Source organism: Amphiprion ocellaris, chromosome 24 (genome assembly GCF_022539595.1).
Source record: "Amphiprion ocellaris isolate individual 3 ecotype Okinawa chromosome 24, ASM2253959v1, whole genome shotgun sequence".
In the NCBI taxonomy this organism is placed as follows: domain Eukaryota; kingdom Metazoa; phylum Chordata; class Actinopteri; family Pomacentridae; genus Amphiprion; species Amphiprion ocellaris.
In genome coordinates, this window is record NC_072789.1 from 20032106 (window position 1) to 20047649 (window position 15544).

The window sequence follows — 15544 nt, forward strand, 5'->3', positions numbered from 1 at the left end:
CAAAGACATGAAGACGTCAATCAGCATGAAATCCACTTTATTAGCCAATAATATGTGAAAGTCACAGCGGATTATCTTTCCTGCCAACCTTCCTCGTATTTCCACACATCTTCGTTTCATCTCCAGACACCATCTAATCTCCTCCTCCTTTATCTCTACTTCACGTCATCCTCCGACCTTCAGACACACGACAAAACCAGAAGAATCCACGCTGCTGCTGCAAAATCTGTTCATCTGAAGCCCCGAATTGTGAGAAAATCAAGTTAAAAGATGCTTGAAACTAGATTATTTGTCTTTAAAGTCGAATAAGTTTGTGAGATCTTTAAATGAGAGTGCAAAGAAAGTCCCTAAAAAATGAAAATGTGAGTAATTCCTCTCAGATTCTGGAGCAGCACAAAAACTGCTTTGAAAAATAGGGTCAATCTTCACCTCTTCATGGTTGTTTTGCATCTTTTGAGTAATTTTGCATCTTCTTTGGCTTGTTTTGCATCTGTTTGTGGTGATTTTCTTCCTGTTTTATGTAGTTTTTCATGTCTTGGGGTCATTTTTCACCTGTTTATGGTTGTTTTTGCCTCTTTATGGTTGTTTTTCACCGCTTTATGATTGTTTTTTGCCCCTTTATCGTTGTTTTTTGCCCCTTTATAGTTGTTTTTGCCTCTTAATGGTTGTTTTCACCTCTTTATGGCTGTTTTTGCCCCTTTATAGTTGTTTTTTTGCCCTTTATGATTGTTTTTACCTTTTAATTGTTGTTTTTGTGCCGTTTGATTGTTTTTATCTTTTTACGATTGTTTTTTGCTTGTTTATGGTTGTTTTTTGACTCCTTATGGTTGTTTTTTGCTTTTTTATGTTTGTTTTTTTGCCTCTTTATGGTTTTTTTTTTACCTTTTTATGTTTTTTTTGCCCCTTTATTATTTTTTTATTTATTTTTTTACTCTTTATGGTTGCTTTTTGCCTCTTAATGGTTGTTTTTTTCCTCTTAATACTTTTTTTTGCCTCTTTATAGTCCTTTTCTGACCTTTTAATGGCTGTTTTGCATCTATTTGTGATCATTTTCTTCCTGTCATCCTCACAACACTCCTGACTGGGGGGAAAAAGCAGCGACTCCGACTTTGAGAAACACAGCAAAAGCTGCAGTGTGTGCAAGAAAAACAGAAGAATCCATGCTGCTGCATTTTCATTGCAGATCCCAGTTGATGTACACAGTCTGAGTGGTGAAAATCAATCAGGAAATGAGATGCTAAAGTAAATTCTCTGTGACCTTTAATGTAAATTGCAGAGCCGGAACTCTAAGCAGCAGCAGAATATCTTATTTAGAAGGATGTTTGAAGGGCTTTTATTCTTTTTGATGCACAAAATATTCAGCTTGTTTTGTTGTGAGTTGTTGGTGATACACGGTGAAAAGCTTCATTTTTTGTCTGTAATTTAGAGATTTAATGTGCGACTGTTTCAAATATCAATCTATTCATTCTTCCTTCTAATGTCTTTTCAGAGTTAACAGGACATTTTTGTTAAAAAGCTAGCCAGCTAGTTAGCCTAGCTAATTGTTGGAACTTATATTTTAAATGGAAATGAACATTTTTGTTAAAAAGCTAGCCAGCTAGTTAGCCTAGCTGATTGTTGGAACTTATATTTTAAATGGAAATGAACATTTTTGTTAAAAAGCTAGCCAGCTAGTTAGCCTAGCTGATTGTTGGAACTTATATTTTAAATGGAAATGAACATTTTTGTTAAAAAGCTAGCCAGCTAGTTAGCCTAGCTGATTGTTCTAACTTATATTTTAAACAGAAATGGACATTTTTGTTAAAAAGCTAGCCAGCTAGTTAGCCTAGCTGATTGTTGGAACTTATATTTTAAATGGAAATGAACATTTTTGTTAAAAAGCTAGCCAGCTAGTTAGCCTAGCTGATTGTTCTAACTTATATTTTAAACAGAAATGGACATTTTTGTTATAAAGCTAGCCAGATGGTTAGCCTAGCTGGTAATTTGGGTGATGGCTCACTTTTAAAGCAGCATGAGAAAAATAAGAAGAATTGCTGAAGACTTTAGAATCTTTAACGTTAGAAGCTTTTTCTTTAAATTATGACCATAAACATTTCTATCTTCTCTGAAAAACCTGTTCACTGCTGTTGGGACTCATATTTTGCAGCAGAAAATAACATTTTAGGCCAATTTTAAACACAATACATTTGTGTTTCAGGCTGCTAATTTCCTCTAAATTCATCATTTTCATACTTTCTTCTGATGTCTTTGCAGAATTAACAGGATATTTAGCAGGTAGATGCATGTATTCAGCTTAAAAATGGCAGTAAAGCAGAGATAAATAAACCCAGATGATGCTAAATTCACCACCAACCTGCTTTCAGTTCACATACATTCAAACACGAACAGGAAGTTTGGAAAATCTTTCTGCTTAGTTTTATTATTTGCGCTCTTTTTTTCTGATTGCGTTTGTTCTTCTGGTCGGCTACATGATGTCCTGCTGATGCTGCGTCGACTCGCTGACGACCTGAAGACAAGAAACAGTCAGAATTCAGTAAAAGTAAATAAATTCAGATCAGCTAAAATCAAACTGTTCAGTTGACCAACAGAAAATTCATCAGATCTTGTCTTGAGTACAAGAAGGTTAAAGGCGTTGTTTTGTGTAATAATTCACACAAAAATCTACTATTTTTAACTTATTTATGGTTGTTTTTCATCTCTTTTTGATTGTTTTGTGTCTTTTCCATAATTTTGCATCTTCTTTGGGTTGTTTTCCAACTGTTTCTCGTCGTTTTGTGTCTGTTTTATGTAGGTTTTCATGTTTTTGGGACCATATTTCACCTCTTTATGGTTGTTTTTTTCCTCTCTGATTGTTTTGTGTGTCTCTTGAGTCATTTTGCGTCTCCTTTGGGTTTCTTTTGTGTCGTCTAATGGTCACTTTCTTCCTCTTCATGGATGTTTTTTGTACTTCATGGTTGTTTTGCCTCTTGTGATTGTTTTGTCTGTTTTATGTAGTTTTTCATGTCTTTGGGTCAAATTTTACATCTTTATGGTTGTTTTTTTGGCTCTTTTTGATTGTTTTTTGCTTCTTTGTAGTTGTTTTTTGCCTCTTTATGGTTGTTTTTTGCCTCTTTATGGTTGTTTTTTGCCTCTTTATGGTTGTTTTTCATCTCTTTCTCATTGTTTTCTGTATCTCCCGAGTCATTTTGCATCTCCTTTGGGTTGTTTTACATCTGTTTAATCTTGTTGTAACTTGAACTTGTGATTGTTTTGTGTGTCTCGTACATAATTTTGCATCTCCTTTGGGTTGTTTTGCATCTATTTGTGATCATTTTCTTCCCGTTTTATGTAGTTTATCATTTCTTGTCGTCATGTTTCACCTGACACTGACCCCCTTTGTCTGCCAGTAGGGAAATCTAATTATATAAACCGATAAATTGGGAAAAAATCTAGTCAAAAGATGCTTATGTTATTATAATTATTGTCTTTATGTTAGAAAATTTGCTCTTTATGTGCTTGATTCTCTGTGAATTTAAAAGAAACAGGAACATCTGCTAGTAAATTAAGTTTCCTTTCTCGTCTCAGCTAAAAAATGATCAGAAACCTGACTTTGTATGCGGCTGGAATTATCAGATTTTGAGAGAACGTGCAGAACGAGGTGGATTCTGTTGGACTGTGAAGATAAAGCTGTTTTTGTTGTTTACTTGTTGCGACTCGCCCGTGACGTGTTTTTGGCTCGACTAGTCGCTGCATGCTTTTCCTGGGAATGATCAGGAATGTTTTCTGATGGGAAAACATCGAGGAGATCTTATTTAACCCTGACGGCTGAGGTCAAAGAGTTAAATCAGCTCCTGAAATCACCAGAAACTCCAGAAAAAAAAGGTCATTTTAATGAGGACAGGAGATAACGAGGTGAACCCGACTATCTGGAGCAGAATGAGCTCCTCTGATTACTGATCAATGTGGACCATTAGGTTCAGGGATGACGCAGGTTAAACTCATCGATACGTGAAAAACAAACACTTAGAGAACAGTCTGCCAGGGGAAAAGCAAGAAAACTGCAACAGCTGCTGCAAAATCTATTCATATAAAGCCACAAACTGGGAGAAAATCAACTTAAAACATGCTGGTTGTGATTGTTTTGTGTGTCTTACATAATTTGGTGTCTCCTTTGGGTTGTTTTGCGTCTGTTTGTGATAATTTTGTGTCTATTTTATGTAGTTTTTCATGCCTTGGGGTCATATTTCATCGCTTTATGATTGTTTTTTGCAGATTTTTGGTTGTTTTTTGCCTCATTGTGGTTGTTTTTGCCTCTTTATGGTTGTTGTTTGCATATTTCTGGTTGTTTTTTGCCTCATTGTGGTTGTTTTTTTTTAAAAACATATTTTCAATAGTTTTTTTGGATATTTTTGATAGTTTTTTGCCTCATTTTAGTTGCTCTTTGCCTCTTTTTGATTTTTTTTTGCCTCTTTATGGTTGTTTTTTCCTCTTTATAGTTGTTTTTTATCTCTTTGTTGCTGTTTTGTGTCTCGTGAGTCGTTGTGCATCTTCTTTGGGTTGTTTTTCGTCTGTTTGTGGTCATTTTCTTTCTGTTTTATGTAGTTTCTCATGACTTGGGGTCATTTTTTTCATCTTTAAGGTTGTATATTTTGTTGTGGTTGTTTTGCGTGTCTCTTACATAATTTTGCATCTCTTTTGTGTTGCTTTTTATCTGTTCGTGTCATTTTGTTTCTGTTTTATGTAGTATTTCATGTCTTGGGGTCATATTTTATCTTTTAGTGTTGTTTTTGCCTCTTTATGGTTGTTTTTCATTTCGTTTTGATTGTTTCATGTATGTCTTGAGTCATTTTACATCTCCTTTGGGTTGCTTTTCATCTGTTTGTGATCATTTTGTGTCTATTTTATGTAGTTTCTCATGTCTTGGTGTCATTTTTCACCTCTTTATGGTTGTATGTTTTTGATCGATACATGAAAAACAAAGTGGTTTAAATGTTGCATATCAACTAACCCTGAGAAACAACAAAAAAACAGTCTGTCAGTGAGGAAATCTGTTTATATAAAGTGATCAATGGGGAGAAAATCAAGTTAAAAGATGCTTGAACCCAGATTATTTGTCTTTAAAGTCACCTAAGTTTGTGAGATCTTTAAATGACAGTGCAAAGAAAATTCCTAAAAGTTAGAAATCTGAGTAATTCCTCTCAGATTCTGCAGCTGCACAAGTTCAGGAGCCAATAAAGTTCCAAAATAGATAAAATGTTCAACATCAGAAGTGTTTTTTACCTCTCCATCGCGGGTCTCGATGGTCTTGATGAGGACGGTTTTCTTGGAATGCATCTCAGAGGAGCGCTGCTGGTGTTCAGGACTCGTCTCTGATCCAACAAAACATTCGTATCATCAACAATGTTGGTATTTTTAAAGGTAACGAGGAAAGAAAAAGCACATTCTGGCCAAAAATACCTGAAATAAACAGCTGGAATGAACACATGCAGTGAATAAATCGTTGAAAAACAGCTAAAAGTGTGAAAATGTTCACGAAAAGCACAGAATAACTGGTGAAAACTGAAATTTGGAGCTTAGATTATTTTAAGAAATGACAGATTTTAGGTAACAGCTGGATGAAAAAATACTCTACATCCACTTTTATTGAAAGTGAGTTGAAATAAATGGTTTTAAACATGAGATTCAGTGGTGATGAAGTGCAAAAATTCACTTTTTACACGTTAATCTGATCTGAAACGACATATTTAAACAATAGAAGGGTGTAAAAACTCCTCCTGTGGATGTAGAATGTGCGCCCTCTAGTGGTGCGTTCAGGTAACAGCATTTGAGTTCGTACCTCGGAAGCTTAAGGTGGAGTAGCTCTGCACAGGTAAGGTAATCCTGCAATAAAAAAAGTAAGAGAAAATGTTGAAACATGACGTAAATCTGGAATTATTTTACTTAAATCTGGATGAAAACAATCCCACAGTTGTTATTTCAGAACGTTTTAGTTCACGTTTTAGGAGAAAATCATCCTTTACTTGTTTATTTATGAAGTTTTATTTCATTTTATTACATAAAATTAACTTTCTATACCAAAAAATGAGACAAATGAGCCACAAAGTCTACTGATAGTTCATTTTTTAATTGGTTTCATTCAGTTATTCATCAGCGATCAGGGACCAACAGACCAGATCTGCTTTATATTGTTCTACGTTTTCGGTTTATTTACATAATTTCATCAACTTTGCAGACATTTGCACCACTGAACCTCCTCCACTTGTTTTAGTTTATAGATGCTTCCATTATTTCTGTGTTTTGTGCATCTTTTACATAATTTTGCATGTTCTTTGGGTTGTTTTGCATCTATTTGTTTTATGTAGTTTGTCATGTCTTGGGGTCATATTTAACCTCTTTTTGTTAGTTTTTTTTGCTCCCTGATGGTTGTTTTTATCACTTTATAGTTATTTTTGCACCTTTGTGATTGATTTTTGCCAGTTTTGTTTGTTTTTTGCCCCATTATGATTGCTTTTACCTCTTTTTGTTTTTTGCCTGTTCATAGTTGTTTATTTTTGCCTCTTTATGGTTATTTTTTACCTCTTTATAGTTGTTTTTTGCCTCTTTTTTTGTTTTTGCCTCTTTGTGGTTATTTTTACATTTTTTGGTTTGTTTTGTTGCCTCTTTATGATTGTTTTTCATCTCTTTATCATTGTTTTGTGTGTAACTTGAGTCATTTTGCATCTTCTTTGAGTTGTTTTGCATTGTTTGTGATCATTTTGTTTCTGTTTTATGTAGTTTTTCATGTCTTGGGGTCATATTTCACCTCTTTATGGTTGTTTGTAGCCTCTTTTTGATTGTTTTCTGTGTCTCTCGAGTCATTTCGCATCTCCTTGGGGATGTTCTGTTTCTGTTTTGTTCATCTTCAGTGCAGTTTTGCATTTCTTTGTGTCGTTTTTTTTGCCTCTTTGTGGTTGTCATATTCATCTTTTATGGTTGTTTTAGGTCTCTTTTATGGTCATATTCATCTTTTGTGATTGTTTTCCATCTATTTTGTGGCCATACTCATTTTTTATGGTTGTTTTCCGTCTGTTTTGTGATTATTTTGCATGTGTTTTAGGCCAATATGCGTTGTCATGTTGTGTCTCTTGCATCTAATTGACAAACAAAAGAAATGTTCATGGTTGTTGAGCTGAAAGCTGAGATTTTGATCCCACCTGTGAGAAGTAGCTACATCCTGTCAACACGGATCAAGTGTTTAAATTTCACTATTGAAAGCAACGTTTAAGTCTGAAGCCTGGTTCCGACGTTTAAACAGTCACAGACGTTTTAAATGAATATTCTAAGCATCACCTGCTCTCCTCCCCTTCCAGCAGCTTCCTGTAGGTGGCGATCTCCACATCCAGCGCCATCTTGACGTTGAGCAGGTCCTGGTACTCGCGGAGGTGACGCGCCATCTCGTCCTTCATGTTGGCGATCTCGGCCTCCAGCCGGGCGATGGTGTCCTGGAAGCCGCCGGCCTCGCGTCCGTGGCGGTCCTCCATGTCCCGCATCTGCCTCATCAGGGACTCGTTCTGGGGATCGTCAGGGAGAGGAAGCGTTTAGATCTAATCTGAGCTCAGCGGCGTTCAGACAGGAAGTAGCGGGTGAGACGTACGGTGCCTTTGAGTGAGTCGATCTCGCAGGTGTAGGCCTGGATCTGGTGCCGGAACTCCATGGTCTCCTGTCGGGCCTGTTTCAGAGCTTCGTTGTTCTTACTCACCGCCTGGTTCAGGTCGGACACCTGCAGGACAAAAGGTCAGAGCTTTTTCTATTATAGCCACCTGTTGCAGCCTTCAAGTTCAAAGCAATAGCAGTGTGTTTAAAAAGGCGAGTAAAGCTCAAAATCCTGATCAAAGTTTTTGTTTCCATGCACGCAAATGCATTAGGAACGCTGCACATTTAATTCCAAATCAAAACATGAAGAAAAAACCCATCAGATTTGTTGTTGTTGTTGTTGAAGAAAAAAACAATATTAGGCTGTTCAAGGTTTTTTCTTGCCTCTCCAAGGTTGTTTTTTAATTTATTGTGGTTGTTTTTTGCCTCTTCGTGGTTTTTTTTGCCTCTTTAAGGTTGTTTTTTGCCTCTTCGTGGTTGTTTTTGCCTCTTTAAGGTTGTTTTTTTGCCTCTTTGTGGTTGTTTGTTGTCTCTTCAAGGTCGTTTTTTGCGTCTTTGAGGTTGTTTTTTGCCTCTGTGATTGTTTCCTTATTGAGATAGTGTTTTGCCTCTTCATGGTTGTTTTTCGTCAGGGTTGTTTTTGCCTCTTTGAGGTTGTTTGTTACCGCTTTGGGGTTGTTTTTTGCCTCTTTATGATTATTTGTTGCCTCGTCAAGATTCTTTTTGCCTCTTTGTAGTTGTTTTTTGCCTCTTTGAGATTGTCGTTGCCTCTTCAAGGTTGTTTGTGCCCCTGTGTGGTTGTGTTTTGCCACTTAGGGATTGTTTTTTCCTCTTCACGGTTGTTTTTGCCTCTTTGTGGTTGTGTTTTACTTCTTTGTGGTTGTTTTTGCCTCTTCAAGATTGTTTGTTGCCTCTTTGTGATTTTTTTGTTGCCTCTTTGTGGTTGTTTTTTGCCTCTTCGTGGTTGTTTTCGGGTCTTTATGATTGTTTTGTGTGTCTCTTTGAGGTTGTTCTTTGCTTTGTTTATCTTCTATTTATTTATTTTTTGCCTCTTTATGGTTATTTTGCGTATGTTTCAGGTCAACATACATCTCCTTGATGCTGCTTTGGCACCATTTGGCTTCTCTTATAGTTGTTTGATGGAAGAAATGATAAGAGATGTTTTAAACCACTGTTACTGTTAGTCTCCATTACCTGCCAACAGACACTAAGGATGGGGAACCAGCTATTAAGTCTTTAACTGTTTCTCAAGCGGTTTCATGTTTGGATAGGACACATTAAATCAAAAAACTACATGACATTGACCCTGAAAAATGTTTAATAGTAAAAACTTCCGGCTCCACCAGTGAAGCAGCTGCAGTAAACTGCAGTTAATGGCGACAACATGCGTCTCTGACCTTGGACTTGTACCACTCCTCAGCCTCGGCGATGTTCTTGGCGGCGATGCCTTCGTACTGAGCTCGGATGTCTCTCAGCGCCGCCGTCAGGTCCGGCTTGGACATGTCCATCTGGATCTGGACCTGGGTTTCCTGCATCTGGGTCTGCAGCTCACGGATCTCCTGCAGGAGGATAAAGAGGAGGAGGAGGAGGAAGGTTGGTGCAGTGCAATGACAGAGTGCTGCTTGGATTTATGTGCATTTGTCTGTAAAACAGAGACAGATTAAAGGGATTAGCTCAGTGTCTGTCTGTAATAAAAGCCTCAAAATCAACGTAAAAACTGCAATGGAACTGGAATACGCCAACAAAGATGTAGAAAAACTGCAAAAAACATGGTGAAGTTGAGGAAATAAAACAAATTTTTGCCATCAGATCGCCACATTTTTCTAATTTCTGCACCAAAGTGATGATATTTCTGTGTGAGGTGGATGATAACGTCTGTCTTTTAACTTTTAAAGGATGCAGCGTAAATAATAACCTCCTCGTGGATCTTCTTCAGGAAGGCGATCTCCTCCTGCAGCGTCTCAATGCGTCTCTCCAGGTCCAGACGGGCCAAAGTGGCAGCGTCAACGTCCTACAGAGGATTCAGATTTACAGCTAAACATTCTGGAAAGATTAGCAGATATCAGATAACTGAAAATACTCAGAGAGTGAGTTGAGATCAGAAACTATTCAACCTTGAAAGAAGCAAACAAAGGTTCAGTTTCAGCCTGTGGAGCAAGAAACTATCAGAAATGTAGTTTTAAGGTGCTTAAAAGGTGACTGAAAATAGACTAAACTCTAAAACCGTCTAATTGTGTTTGAGCTTGACGCTGTAATTTACCTTTATGAGAAAAAAAACTGAAATTCAATCAACCTTTTCCATATTTCCTGCACACATATCATATCTGATTCTAACAAGATTAGACCTTAAATAATTTTAAACACATGTTTAGACGTTTATCAGGACTAAATGTTGACATGAAGAGTTTTAAGTGTGTGTAGATTTATTTTGCTCCTTTTAAGTCCAAAGCTTACAATCAAAATGCTTGTTTTCAGTAAGGTGCCCCATTTTTCATCTTTTTGTCTGTTGAATGTTGTAAAAAAAAGCATTTAAACTCACAAACAAATTATTGATTAATTATTAAAAATTATTTAAGAAAAAATTGTACAAATGAAAATGGGAAAATCCTATGAGATCGACTCAGACATCCTCTAAGATGAAGACTGTAAAGTTACGGGGAAAAAATATTCTCATAAAATCATAAATTTGAGACTTCAGAGAAAAAAATCTGAGAAAACCAAGTCAGAAAAACATAACAACACAATAACACCCAACAACAAACAACACATAACACCCAAGAATACCCATCAATACCCAACAACACACAATATCCAACAATACCCAACAACAATACACAATAACACACAACAATAACCAACAACACCCAACAAAACACAACACTCAACAACAACACCCAACAACTTGTCGTTAGCCAGATTCCTGAAATGTGATGTCATCTCTTACCGCTCTGAAAGCAGCCAGGTTGTTCTCTGCTTCCTCCTTTTCTAGAATCTCCTCCTGCAGTCTGGAAACAGAGAAAACAACTTGATTGATTCAGCAGCAACTTCAACTTTAACTAGAACTTTAACTAAACCCAACAACATACACACACAAAAACACACACAAAACAACACACACAACTACACACACAAAACCCTAGATATCCCCGTTAAAAGATAATTTACACATTTTTTTTCCAAATTCATTCGGAAAATAAATGCATTTATGCTAAATAATAAACAAACAGGTGCTCTTTAAAAGCGAACACGTGTTTATTTCTGTTTATTGAGGCAGAAAAACATCTTTAAATCAGAATGTGCTGAAGGACAGCAAGTTCAAGCTGCATTTTTAGTTCATTGTGATGATTATTTGATGTTTACATCTGAAGCGTCGTCTTCTACAAAACTGGCACTTCAGATGTAAACCACAGACGGAGGAAGAACAGATCGCTGCAGATCCTCCAGATATTTCCTCTCCTTTTATAGAAGACGGCAGCATCAACATCATGGAGGGACGACGACTAACTTTGGTCAGAGTCATCGTCCTTTCATACCGCAGATCAGAACAAATAACCTCAGGACTAATTACGATTAGAGAAAAACACAGCTGATGCAGAAGTCAGAGCTTCATCATGTGTCCAGTTTCAAACTGAGCATCACTGTCAGCTCTAAATTTAAACTGCGGCATATGTTTGTGTATTTATAGATGCAGAATGTCTCCGTAATTATCAGTCTGTTTTAAATCTTTGCATTAGGGTCTGTTATTCCTTCATGTCTTTACTTTAAATAGACTGTAAGAGTTGAAAATCAACCTCATCCTGAATAATTATACAGGAAAATCTGATTTTATGTTGCTGCATTAATTTGATCACTTTTACAGTCTTACACAAAGTGGAATTAAAAGAATGTAATCATCAGCTAAATTTACAGATTTAAAAGTATATGTGTATATATATATATATATATATATATATATATATATATATATATATATATATATATATATATATATATAAAAATAAAAATCTTGCACTAGATATTAAGCTAGCAGTTAGCAAATGATGCTTGTAGCATCACTTGTAGAATTAAAAGAATGTAATTATCAGCAAATTTCATAGTATTACAAATAATTAATAATTTTAAGAAGCCGATTTCAGAGTGTTTTATTGATATATTGAACTATCTTTAGGCCTACTGACTCATTAACATTTAAATTAGTACTTTAGCAGGATAACTAGCTTTGGAACCACTTTCAACACTGTCCTGCAAAGCTAAAATGCAAAACTGAACCAAATTTGTTTATATTTAATCTCATCATATGGGATTGTTATAGGAAAAAAAGCTTGTAAAAACCAAACAGCAGCAGCTGTGCTCTGGCTAGCTAGAGCTAGCTGGTGAGCTAGTGTTAGCTTGAGCTAATGTGCCCATTTTTCACCTTTTTGGTTTGTTTTTGAAACAAAATAAGTATCTAAGTATGTTAAATCACTGAATCTAATTCTAAATCTAATTCTAATAATCGCTGAATCTAATTACAATGATGAAAAAAGAAAACACTAGATATTGAGCTAGCAGTTAGCAAGTGATGCTACAAGCTAATTAGCCTAGCTTAGTGGAGTAGGAATAGCTGACGTTTCTTCTAATGAAATATATGTGATTTATTTTATTGAGCTACATTTAGATTATATGTTTCAATTGATTCAATTAGAAGATGCATTTATTAAACTTCAAATCAGAAACAAACTAAAATAAGAGCATATTTTGTTTGCTAATACCGTTTTTCTCCGCAATCTTTAGACTGAAACAGTCGCATTATATTTAAGTTTTGTGCTAAGTCAGTTATACTAATTAAAAATCAACCTTAGAGAGAATAAAATTATAGTTTTATGACTTAAATATCAGTTTAGCTAAGAATAATATGTTCTTTCTGCTACTCGTTCCACTGTTTTTAGTTATTAACCTTTTTAGCATTACGTCTTTATATGGTCTGTGGAATATATTATTTATAGTTTTTACTTTTTAGGAATTCTTAAGAGTTTATATTCTGATGTAGATCTTATATGTTATAATTAATATCCATCAAACACACTAAAATACTAATTTTAATGTTTGTTTTTTAGTTTTTGCAGCAAAATTAGCTGTATCATTATCATTATTATCATTAATTCTGTGTTTTCATGATTTTCACACCTCTAGTACTTTCTATGTTCCTCAGGCGTTATTTATTTAGCAATTTTATTTGCCTCCTACCAAAAACCCGCTCTATAAGAAGCGTTCACAGTCAGAGTCCTAAGTAGACGAGTTAAAGCTTCGACAAAATGTTCCTCCCACTGCATCAACACTGAGTCATCTGCAATCTTATTTTCTATCTTTTCACATCAAAATTTATGATAAATATTATAATATTCAGAGTGAAATGTTCACTTTATCAGCCTGTGGAACCAAACCCATGCAGAAACATTTGGCTGATCCCCTAAAAAGCAGATTATCTGTCAGGGTTTAAAAATACTTCCTGTAACTACAACAAACAGCAGATAACACCTCCCTCGTCTCCCACACGGCCAGTTAAATCCATCAGCCTCATTCATCCTCCGCTTCATGCTCGCTCAGATATTAACATGCTTCACTTTCTCTTTATTTTCACCTTAAACTAACTTCCAGACACATATTCTCCTGTTTCTGGGCCTTAATCACAAATATGTCTGCAGATTCCCTTTTAGCAAAACACAAGCCCTGTCTTTTTAAAAATATATATATTTTATATCCTTTAATCACAATTTTCCATCTAACAGAACTAATTATATGCATCCTACAAATTTGATTATTAAAAAACACAGAGAGAAATAAATAAATACACACAAACACCTTCTTTCCTTAAAGTCAAAGTACATTATTTTGACTCACATTCATCTTTTGGCGATGTTTCCACAACGTTAGCTAACATTAAGTTCAACTGATGTTTTAAAGAAAACATGTTCAAAGAGCGTCTTAAGGATATTTATCATTTTAAATCATGTTTGTGGCAAAAATGCTCTGAAAAAAAATGTTCTGTAAAGTTCCAGTAACATTTTCAGGGGTAACTTTTGCTTAAAAATGGAATAAAGTCCAAATTCATTCCAAAAATATGCATTTATTCTTAAACATCTGCCAAATGTTCTTCCATTTTTACCAATTATAAAATGTTCATTTATGAATAAAAAATCTGAGTCCTCTTTAACATTTCTTGAACTTCGGTTTTACAACTTTTTTTGTTATCATGAAACATAAGTTCACCACCAAACGTTCTCTGAATGTTCCAGTGAAAACTTAATTCACATTTTACATTGCAGGAACATTATTTGAAATAAAAACAGTATTTAAATTAAAATGTTTTCTTTAGCATATAAATAGAACTTGTAGATAATGTTAGCAAATGTTGTGGGAACGTTCCGTCTGCTGGTGTTGCTGGAAGTTAACGTAGACGAAACGTTCTAACATTCAGAGGATGAAGAACGTTCTCAAACCAACAGACATAGTTCTAAAAAATGTCTCCAACGTGTTATCAGTGCTTCTTAAGATGGAATGTGTTGTTAGAGGATGTAAACAAAGGTAGAACGTTTTGTCTGGGATGTTCTGAGAATGTTTTGGGGACGTTCTCCATGCAACATTCGGAAAATGTTTTTAAAAAAGTGGAATCAGAAGACAGAAAGTGTTGTTAGAAGACATTAACAAAGGTAGAACATTTTGTCTGCAACGTTCTGAGAAGGTTTTGGGGATGTTCTCGACACAACATTCGGAAAATGTTTTTAAAAAAGTGGAATCAGAAGACAGAAAGTGTTGTTAGAAAATCTTAACGAAGGTAGAACATTTTGTCTCGAATGTTCTGAGGATGTTTTGGGGACGTTCTCAACGCAACAAAATGTTTTTAAAAAATGGAATCAAGGCCTCAGAAGACAGAAAATGTTCATGTGATTTGACATGCTAACAAAGACAGAACATCTGCAAACGTTCTGAGGATGTTTTTCTCCATTCTAGAGTTCTAATCAATCCTGAAGAGCTTAAGATTCTAGTTTCATGACTTAAATACTGACTTGGCTTTGAATATTTTATTCTGTTTTTGTTCCTAGTCTCACTGTTTTCAGTCATTAACCTTTTTAGTATGATGTTTGAAAGTAAAACATTTTGAAAACATTCTTAAAGTGTCTTTACAGATTTTTATCCTGCCTTTAATAAGAGCATTCTGTGGACTAACAGCTGAAAACGTTACTGGAACGTTTTAGAGCAAAAATCATTCACATCTATAACATTCCTGATACCCTCTTAAAGACCCACCGCCCCCTCGTAGCTCCGCCCACCTGAGTTTGATCTTGTCCAGGTCGTCCACCAGGTTGTCTCGCTCCACCTCTATCCGCGACCTCTGATTGGTCAGGATCTCCACCTGCCTCCTCAGCTCGCTCATCTCCTCCTCGTACAGGTCGGCGATGCGCGTCGGCTCGCGGCCCCTCAGACGCTCCACCTCCACCACCAGCGCCTGGTTCTGCTGCTCCAGGAAGCGCACCTTCTCGATGTAGCTGGCGAAGCGGTCGTTCAGGTGCTGCAGCTCGGCCTTCTCGTTGGTCCTCGTGGTCAGGAACTCCTGGTTGAGGGCGTCCGCCAGGCTGAAGTCCAGCGTCTCGCCCATGCCGGCGTAGCAGCGCCCGACGGAGGCCCTGGAGGTGGCCAGGGGCCGGCCGTAGTAGCTGGAGGAGACCCTGTAGGCCGGGGCGGAGCTGCTCCGGGTCACCTCGTAGACCCTGGAGGTCACATGACCGCCGCTACCGCCGCCGCCGTGCCCCAGCAGGGAGCGGTTGAGGGAGGGCGAGGCGTAGGCGCCGTGGCCGAAGGTCCGGCGGTAGGAGGAGGCGGTCTGGGCGGAGGAGCTGTAGGAGGCCATGCTGGAGGAGTCTGGTGAGGGCTGCAGCACAGACGAGCACTGAAG

The 15544-nt window shown here is 36.7% G+C and overlaps 1 protein-coding gene across 1 annotated transcript; it reads right to left on the reverse strand.

The window, feature by feature from the left end:
* Window positions 1–20: 20 nt before the first annotated feature.
* Window positions 21–15544, reverse strand: desmb (desmin b). Its single transcript, XM_023261255.3, has 9 exons — window positions 14922–15544; window positions 10556–10616; window positions 9527–9622; window positions 9009–9170; window positions 7613–7738; window positions 7309–7529; window positions 5816–5859; window positions 5260–5348; window positions 21–2506 (listed from the first exon to the last, which is right to left on the reverse strand). Exons 1-9 carry the CDS (start codon window positions 15497–15499, stop codon window positions 2465–2467), a joined length of 1419 nt encoding a protein of 472 aa, XP_023117023.1. The 5' UTR covers window positions 15500–15544; the 3' UTR covers window positions 21–2464.